This window comes from Penaeus japonicus, unplaced genomic scaffold (assembly GCF_977035675.1).
Source record: "Penaeus japonicus unplaced genomic scaffold, GWHDUDI00000001_assembly GWHDUDI00000013, whole genome shotgun sequence".
NCBI classification, from domain to species: Eukaryota; Metazoa; Arthropoda; class Malacostraca; order Decapoda; family Penaeidae; genus Penaeus; species Penaeus japonicus.
In genome coordinates this window covers 4246284-4256283 of record NW_028234415.1, presented here as the reverse complement: position 1 = coordinate 4256283, position 10000 = coordinate 4246284, and the positions used below count along the sequence as shown (strand labels likewise).

Here is a 10000-nt window from a genome sequence, read left to right as displayed (position 1 = left end):
CTCTCTCTCTCTCTCTCTCTCTCCTCTGTCCTCTGCCCTCTCTCTCTCCTCTCTCTCTCTCCCTCTCTCTCCTCTCTCTCTCTCTCTCTCTCTCTCTCTCTCTCTCTCTCTCTCTCTCTCTCTCTCTCTCTCTCTCTCTCTCTCTCTTACTCTCGCTCTCTCTCTCTCTCTCTCTCTCTCTCTCTCTCTCTCTCTCTCTCTCTCTCTCTCTCTCTCTCTCTCTCTCTCTCTCTCTCTCTCTCTCTCTCTCTCTCTCTCCCTCCCTCCCTCCCTCCCTCCCCCTTTTCCGTCTCCCTCCCTCTCTTCCCTCTCCCTCCCCCTCTCCTCCCTTCCTCCCCTCCTCACCAACTCACCTCCTCCCTCCCTTCTTCCTCCCTCTCCCTCCCTCCTTCCTCCCTTCTTCCTCCCTCTCCCTCCCTCCTTCCTCCCTCCCCCTCCCCCTCTTCCCTCTCCCTTCGCCCCCTCTTCCCTCTCCCTTCGCCCTCCTCCCTCTTTCCTTCCTCTCCCTCCCTCCTTCCTCCCTCTCCGTCCTTCTCTTCTTCCCTCCCTCCTTCCTCCCTTCGGAGTAGGGGGTGGGTTGGTACTCATGGGGAGGAAGGGAAAGGGAGAAAGTACTTGTCTTGTTTTTTTTTTTTAATGTTGTTATGTTTCTTTGATTGTTGTTATTGCTATTGATAGTTACTATTGTCATTTGAATATTTCTTATTGTTAATATTCTTTTTTATTACTTTTGTACGATCACTATGATTATTTTTGTTATCTCTTTATATTATCAGCATTATTGACAACTTTGCTTATTTTTTTTAATGATTCTGATAAGAATTATTAATGATTATCGGTAATATTATTGTAATGATTAATGTTGTTATTGTTATTATTGTTAATATTCTTTTTCATTATCTTCATCGACATCTTTATCATTTTATGTCATTAGAAATGTTGCCCCTGCCGTTATTGTTATTATTAGTATTGTTGTTATTATTGTTGTTGTTGTTGATTGTGAATAGCACTATTGTGATGTTGTGGTTGTGGACTTTGCTGATATTATTCTTATAATCATTATTACTTCTTTTTAATTTTAATTTTAATTTCTTTTTAATGTTGTTATCAGCATCAGTGTCATTGATATTGCAATTATTATTATTATGATTATCATCATTATTATTATTATTTTCACTTATTATTATTGTTATTATTATCATTATTATTGTTGTTATTGTTTTATCTCCATCATCATAACCGCAGCTAATACTATTAATATTGTAGTATCGTCATATTTACCGTCATCATCATTTCTTAAACATTCATCATGATACAATGAACCCCCACCCCACCCCTGTCTGTATTCCTCGATGTTTTCATTCCGAGAGTCGCATCGAAGGAAAAGCACAGAACGTTAGGTTTCGTCTCGATCCGCCTAACACCACATTATCACTTGTTATGGCCACTCTTCTCTTCCCCTGAATCGTCATCAAGAACGATTTGCATATGCGGGTGTTCAAAATGGGCGATTTTACTGTTGTTGTGGTTTTGATTTTGATTTTGTTGTAGGATGCTCTTTTTTTTTTTTTTTTTTACTTTATTGTTTGTTTTTCTTATTCCTGTTCATAATTGTTTCGGTAGGATTGAAAAAAAAATAATTGATTGTAAAACTGCCCGAAATGGATACACCTGATGTCAAGTATTACTTGATGCCAGTGATAGTGATAATGATAATAATAATGGTTATGATGAAAATGATTTTGATAATAATGATAATGATATGATGATAATAATAATAGGGATGATAACAATAATAATGATCAAAATAAAGATCATGATAATAATGATACTGATGATAGTAATAATGATAATGATATTACTGATGGTGATAATAATGATTACAATGATATTAATGATAGATGCATAGATAGAAATATGATTTTTAAAAAATGACACAAAAAGAAAGGGACATAAAGTTAACATAAGTGGCCCCCCCTCCTTTCCATTTTCATATATAGCACGGGCCAGAATGTGGCCTATAATGTGGCACAGCAAAAATATATTAAACCTAGGCCTACTTAAGCACAAGTAACAGTCAGCCTGCAGGGTAAAGAAATGGGATGCTGAAACACGCGAAAAGGGGAGGAATTAACTGGAGACGATAAGAGTATATATATGATATGATATGTGTTTGTGTGTGTACCCACGATTTATTAAATGATAAATCGTGCTTATAATCGACGTTTGTTTTATGTTGTGTTACATAAAGGTATCGCTATCATCGTTATTCTCGTTTTCAATCGCAATGTCATATTAACATCAACACTCATTTTGGATGCCGTTGCAAATATCACAGTTGCAACCGGAGCTAATACGCGCATCGTATCTTAGGTTTATCGCTGACTATTGGAAATTTGTCTCGGCAGCAGAAAGATTTAAATGCATCCGGTTCTTGCTGTTCTTCGGGTCGACAAGCTGTGTGTGTTATGCTTACGTTTCCTTCGTGTATGCTATAGTATAATTGTATCTGTGTTTGTTGTATGTGTTTTTGTACTCGCAATAGTGCTTATGTGATGTACATATGCATTCGTGTTTGTAAAACTAATTAGATAGACAAACAACCAGACAGAAAAGCTGTGGAATTACGTATCTATATATTTTTCTATCTATTCATTTTTGGACAAGAAACAGTCTATCCAACCGTCCACGTAAAACCTATTTTCCGTCGGTGACTTTGCACAGGCGCATACTTTTATAGCTTTGTACCTCCAGCTCTCTCGCGAAAAGGCTTCAGACGGGGCGCAAAAATCTCTCCTGAAGCCCTCCATCATTCAAGTTGCACCTTCACTCGGGCCTCCAAGCCTCGCTCGCTCGCTCGCTCGCTCACTCCCTCCCTCCTGCCGCGGCACCATCCTGCTTCAACTTACTTACTTACTTACTTACTGCCTTGCATCGTGGGTCATCCTCTGTCTTTTCTGTCCTTTCCTTTTCTTTCTTCTGTATTTTTTAAGGTTCCTCACTTCACTTCTCCTCACTTGCCTCTTCCTTTTTTATTTTTAGGTTCCTCACTTCACTTCTCCTCACTTGCCTCTTCCTCCTCTATTTTTAGGTTCCTCACTTCTCTTCTCCTCACTTGCCTCTTCCTCCTCTATTTTTAGGTTCCTCACTTCACTTCTCCTCACTTGCCTCTTCCTCCTCTATTTTTAGGTTCCTCACTTCTCCTCACTTGCCTCTTCTTCCTTTATTTTTAGGTTCCTCACTTCACTTCTCCTCACTTGCCTCTTCCTCTTTTATTTTTAGGTTCCTCACTTCTCCTCACTTGCCTCTTCCTCTTTTATTTTTAGGTTCCTCACTTCTCCTCACTTGCCTCTTCCTCTTTTATTTTTAGGTTCCTCACTTCTCCTCACTTGCCTCTTCTTCCTTTATTTTTAGGTTCCTCACTTCTCCTCACTTGCCTCTTCCTCTTTTATTTTTAGGTTCCTCACTTCTCCTCACTTGCCTCTTCCTCTTTTATTTTTAGGTTCCTCATTTCTCATCACTTGCCTCTTCCTCTTTTATTTTTAGGTTCCTCACTTCTCCTCACTTGCCTCTTCCTCCTTTATTTTTAGGTTCCTCACTTCTCCTCACTTGCCTCTTCCTCTTTTATTTTTAGGTTCCTCACTTCACTTCTCCTCACTTGCCTCTTCCTCCTTTATTTTTAGGTTCCTCACTTCTCTTCTCCTCACTTGCCTCTTCCTCTTTTATTTTTAGGTTCCTCACTTCTCTTCTCCTCACTTGCCTCTTCCTCTTTTATTTTTAGGTTCCTCACTTCTCTTCTCCTCACTTGCCTCTTCCTCCTTTATTTTTAGGTTCCTCACTTCTCCTCACTTGCCTCTTCCTCTTTTATCTTTAGGTTCCTCACTTCTCCTCACTTGCCTCTTCCTTCTTTATTTTTTGGTTCCTCACTTCTCCTCACTTGCCTCTTCCTCTTTTATTTTTAGGTTCCTCACTTCACTTCTCCTCACTTGCCTCTTCCTCCTCTATTTTTAGGTTCCTCACTTCACTTCTTCTCACTTGCCTCTTCCTCCTCTATTTTTAGGTTCCTCACTTCTCCTCACTTGCCTCTTCCTCTTTTATTTTTAGGTTCCTCACTTCTCTTCTCCTCACTTGCCTCTTCCTCTTTTATTTTTAGGTTCCTCACTTCACTTCTCCTCACTTGCCTCTTCCTCGTTTATTTTTAGGTTCCTCACTTCTCACTTGCCTCTTCCTCTTTTATTTTTAGGTTCCTCACTTCTCACTTGCCTCTTCCTCGTTTATTTTTAGGTTCCTCACTTCTCACTTGCCTCTTCCTCTTTTATTTTTAGGTTCCTCACTTCTCCTCACTTGCCTCTTCCTCTTTTATTTTTAGGTTCCTCACTTCACTTCTCCTCACTTGCCTCTTCCTCCTTTATTTTTAGGTTCCTCACTTCTCCTCACTTGCCTCTTCCTCTTTTATTTTTAGGTTCCTCACTTCACTTCTCCTCACTTGCCTCTTCCTCCTTTATTTTTAGGTTCCTCACTTCTCCTCACTTGCCTCTTCCTTCTTTATTTTTAGGTTCCTCACTTCACTTCTCCTCACTTGCCTCTTCCTCCTTTATTTTTAGGTTCCTCACTTCTCCTCACTTGCCTCTTCCTCCTTTATTTTTAGGTTCCTCACTTCTCCTCACTTGCCTCTTCCTCTTTTATTTTTAGGTTCCTCACTTCTCCTCACTTGCCTCTTCCTCTTTTATTTTTAGGTTCCTCACTTCTCCTCACTTGCCTCTTCCTCCTTTATTTTTAGGTTCCTCACTTCTCTTCTCCTCACTTGCCTCTTCCTCTTTATTTTTAGGTTCCTCACTTCACTTCTCCTCACTTGCCTCTTCCTCCTTTATTTTTAGGTTCCTCACTTCTCCTCACTTGCCTCTTCCTCTTTTATCTTTAGGTTCCTCACTTCACTTCTCCTCACTTGCCTCTTCCTCTTTTATTTTTAGATTCCTCACTTCTCCTCACTTGCCTCTTCCTCTTTTATGTTTAGGTTCCTCACTTCTCTTCTCCTCACTTGCCTCTTCCTCCTTTATTTTTAGGTTCCTCACTTCTCTCCCCCTGCCTCTCCTCTCTTTATTTTTAGTTCTCACGTATCCACACTTGCCTCTCCCCTCCCTCCTTTATTTTTAGGTTCCTCACTTCTCCTCACTTGCCTCTTCCTTCTTTATTTTTAGGTTCCTTACTTCACTTCTCCTCACTTGCCTCTTCCTCCTTTATTTTTAGGTTCCTCACTTCTCCTCACTTGCCTCTTCCTCTTTTATTTTTAGGTTCCTCACTTCACTTCTCCTCACTTGCCTCTTCCTCCTTTATTTTTAGGTTCCTTACTTCACTTCTCCTCACTTGCCTCTTCCTCCTTTATTTTTAGGTTCCTTACTTCACTTCTCCTCACTTGCCTCTTCCTCCTTTATTTTTAGGTTCCTCACTTCACTTCTCCTCACTTGCCTCTTCCTTCTTTATTTTTAGGTTCCTCACTTCACTTCTCCTCACTTGCCTCTTCCTCTTTTATTTTTAGGTTCCTCACTTCTCTTCTCCTCACTTGCCTCTTCCTCCTTTATTTTTAGGTTCCTCACTTCTCTTCTCCTCACTTGCCTCTTCCTCTTTTATTTTTAGGTTCCTCACTTCTCCTCACTTGCCTCTTCCTTCTTTATTTTTAGGTTCCTCACTTCACTTCTCCTCACTTGCCTCTTCCTCTTTTATTTTTAGGTTCCTCACTTCTCTTCTCCTCACTTGCCTCTTCCTCCTTTATTTTTAGGTTCCTCACTTCTCTTCTCCTCACTTGCCTCTTCCTCTTTTATTTTTAGGTTCCTCACTTCTCCTCACTTGCCTCTTCCTCCTTTATTTTTAGGTTCCTCACTTCTCTTCTCCTCACTTGCCTCTTCCTCTTTTATTTTTAGGTTCCTCACTTCTCTTCTCCTCACTTGCCTCTTCCTCTTTTATTTTTAGGTTCCTCACTTCTCTTCTCCTCACTTGCCTCTTCCTCTTTTATTTTTAGGTTCCTCACTTCTCTTCTCCTCACTTGCCTCTTCCTCTTTTATTTTTAGGTTCCTCACTTCTCCTCACTTGCCTCTTCCTCCTTTATTTTTAGGTTCCTCACTTCTCTTCTCCTCACTTGCCTCTTCCTCTTTTATTTTTAGGTTCCTCACTTCTCCTCACTTGCCTCTTCCTCCTTTATTTTTAGGTTCCTCACTTCTCTTCTCCTCACTTGCCTCTTCCTCTTTTATTTTTAGGTTCCTCACTTCTCTCCTCACTTGCCTCTTCCTCCTTTATTTTTAGGTTCCTCACTTCTCTTCTCCTCACTTGCCTCTTCCTCTTTTATTTTTAGGTTCCTCACTTCTCCTCACTTGCCTCTTCCTCTTTTATTTTTAGGTTCCTCACTTCTCCTCACTTGCCTCTTCCTCTTTTATTTTTAGGTTCCTCACTTCTCCTCACTTGCCTCTTCCTCCTTTATTTTTAGGTTCCTCACTTCTCTTCTCCTCACTTGCCTCTTCCTCCTTTATTTTTAGGTTCCTCACTTCTCTTCTCCTCACTTGCCTCTTCCTCTTTTATTTTTAGGTTCCTCACTTCTCCTCACTTGCCTCTTCCTCCTTTATTTTTAGGTTCCTCACTTCTCTTCTCCTCACTTGCCTCTTCCTCTTTTATTTTTAGGTTCCTCACTTCTCCTCACTTGCCTCTTCCTCCTTTATTTTTAGGTTCCTCACTTCTCTTCTCCTCACTTGCCTCTTCCTCTTTTATTTTTAGGTTCCTCACTTCTCCTCACTTGCCTATTCCTTCTTTATTTTTAGGTTCCTCACTTCACTTCTCCTCACTTGCCTCTTCCTCTTTTATTTTTAGGTTCCTCACTTCTCTTCTCCTCACTTGCCTCTTCCTCCTTTATTTTTAGGTTCCTCACTTCTCTTCTCCTCACTTGCCTCTTCCTCTTTTATTTTTTTGGTTCCTCACTTCACTTCTCCTCACTTGCCTCTTCCTCCTTTATTTTTAGGTTCCTCACTTCTCTTCTCCTCACTTGCCTCTTCCTCTTTTATTTTTAGGTTCCTCACTTCACTTCTCCTCACTTGCCTCTTCCTTCTTTATTTTTAGGTTCCTCACTTCACTTCTCCTCACTTGCCTCTTCCTCTTTTATTTTTTTGGTTCCTCACTTCACTTCTCCTCACTTGCCTCTTCCTTCTTTATTTTTAGGTTCCTCACTTCACTTCTCCTCACTTGCCTCTTCCTCTTTTATTTTTTTGGTTCCTCACTTCACTTCTCCTCACTTGCCTCTTCCTCCTTTATTTTTAGGTTCCTCACTTCTCTTCTCCTCACTTGCCTCTTCCTCTTTTATTTTTTTGGTTCCTCACTTCACTTCTCCTCACTTGCCTCTTCCTTCTTTATTTTTAGGTTCCTCACTTCACTTCTCCTCACTTGCCTCTTCCTCCTTTATTTTTAGGTTCTTCACTTCTCCTCACTTGCCTCTTCCTCCTTTATTTTTAGGTTCCTCACTTCACTTCTCCTCACTTGCCTCTTCCTTCTTTATTTTTAGGTTCCTCACTTCTCCTCACTTGCCTCTTCCTCTTTTATTTTTAGGTTCCTCACTTCACTTCTCCTCACTTGCCTCTTCCTCCTTTATTTTTAGGTTCCTCACTTCTCCTCACTTGCCTCTTCCTCCTTTATTTTTAGGTTCCTCACTTCTCCTCACTTGCCTCTTCCTCTTTTATTTTTAGGTTCCTCACTTCACTTCTCCTCACTTGCCTCTTCCTCTTTTATTTTTAGGTTCCTCACTTCTCCGCACTTGCCTCTTCCTCCTTTATCTTAGGTTCCTCACTTCTCCTCACTTGCCTCTTCCTTCTTTATTTTTTATGTTCCTCACTTCTCCTCACTTGCCTCTTCCTCTTTTATTTTAGGTTCCTCACTTCTCCGCACTTGCCTCTTCCTCCTTTCCGTTTTTGTCTTTTCTCTCGTCGGTTATATTATCTCTCTTGTTTTCATTCCTTTTCCTCCTGTCCGTTTCGGCTATTGCGGTGACGGTCGAAATATTTTTCAGACGAAATCTGTAGCAAACTCATAGTTATCAGCGGATATTCTCCTTTATCTCCCGTTCGTCTTCGTCCATCCCTCGTCCCTTCCTTCTCACACTCATACCTTCTACTGCATCTCCTATTTTTCAACCCTTTCTGGGCGTGGCCTCAAGAGACACGAAGGGAGAGGAATGGTGGGGAACCTTTTCCGAACCTTCGTCACACCTTGGGTCTTCTTCGGTCACGTGTTTTCGTAGCTGATTGATGGAGGGGTATTTTGTATTTTAGAAGTGGTGGTGGTTCTTTGACGGACTGTATGATGACGGTTTAAGCTGGGAATCGGATTGGTTGACTATTTAGATGATTTAGACTTATGTAATTTGGTGTTTCATGGATAAGGAGATGGTATTTCATACACGCACACGCATACGGAACACACACATTTCATACACGCATACGCACACGCACACATACGCACGCACACACACACATACACACGCACACACACACACGCACACACACACACGCACACACACACACACACACACACACACACATACACACACACACACACACACACACACACACACACACACACACACACACATACACACACACACACACACATTTACATATATATACATATATATATATATATATATATATATATATATATATATATATATATATATATATATATATATATATATTCATATATATTCATATATAGAGTGTGTGTGTGTGTGTGTATGAGAAAGAGACAGGAGACAGATAGACAGATACCTATGTAGATATGAATTGTTAGGTGTGTATATCTTTCCTTCGCTTGTACTAATAAACTTCTCTTTGTTTTCCAGGTGAGTGTCGGGGCATCACAAAAGGGAAGGTCGCCAGAAAATATGGTGAGTCGAGAGAATCCACAGCCAGATTTCCGTCTTCCATGCCTATTTTGCTCGCCACTACTTGATCAGAATGCCTTTTATGACTCTCAAAAAAAAAAATATATATATATGGATACAAGTATTCTCTATTCAATGCATGTTCAACGCACATTTCGGCACTAAGCCTACACACCAAGTCCTGCACCTTAGTCTATTTAGAATTTCGACTGGTGACACTGCGCTCTCTGGGTTCTCGAGAGGAAATAGGATGTGCTTGCGGGGCCTTCGCGCATCTATGAGGGACTGGCTCTGGTTGGGGTTTCCTAAGTGGCTGGGATTTCTGAGCTCATTGTTTTTTTGTTGCTAACTCACACACGCACGCGTAGGCACATGCACACTCGCAAACGCACTAGCACACACACTTACTCGCACTCACACGATTGACTATTGTTATTATTTACCTATCAATTTATCATAAGTGTAATTCCAATCCTCTCTGTAATTTGGAACGATTTAAATACTTATTTTCTGTCACCATTTTTTAATCATTGTTTCTGGGAAAATACGTCTCATTACACCATGCAAACACCGCATACGGGAAACTACACGAATATTTCACATGGTCGCATTAGTGACATAATTAGCAAACTGGTTCATATGTACACAGGCGACACAAGCCAAGTCAGCTTTGGATTTATCGGTTACGGTAAACAGGTCTCATGTTTATGAAGGAGAAGAAGAAGAAGAAGAAGAAGGGGTGGTGTTCGAGGAGGAGAGAGTAGTGATGATGTACCAGTGGTAAATGAAGGAAGAGGAGAAGCGAACGACAAGAGGCTAATCGTTGGTGGGACGATAAGGAGAGAGAGTAGTAGGAGTGGAGACGTGGTAGCGGATGTGTAAATAAAGGTGGAAGTGTAGGTGGAGGAGCAGAAGCAAAATATGATAAGGTTTCTATGTTAGAAAATGAATTATGACGAACCGTGTTTCAAGCTATTAGTCGAAGCCACACGAAGGGCAGCGTTGAATACAGTGCTTATCTCATCATTCATCACCGCATACTCGATCATGAAAAACGAGTCTTCCAGGATTAGGCAGTAAGAGCCC

At 40.8% G+C, this 10000-nt stretch overlaps 1 protein-coding gene across 15 annotated transcripts in view; it reads left to right on the top strand.

Annotated features, from left to right (window-relative positions):
• Positions 1-10000, top strand: part of CASK (peripheral plasma membrane protein CASK) — a 434258-nt gene that overhangs the window by 59732 nt on the left and 364526 nt on the right. For 13 of the 15 annotated variants that reach the window (XR_015191511.1, XM_086543053.1, XM_086543052.1 and 10 more), the window contains exon 2: positions 8873-8917. The exons of the other annotated variants lie outside the window; for them this stretch is intronic. Coding sequence is in view for 12 of the 13 variants with exons in the window: in XM_086543053.1 (XP_086399179.1) it covers positions 8873-8917 (45 nt within the window). In the remaining variant the exon portion in view is untranslated. The remainder of the gene's footprint in view (positions 1-8872; positions 8918-10000) is intronic. 15 annotated transcript variants of the gene reach the window in all.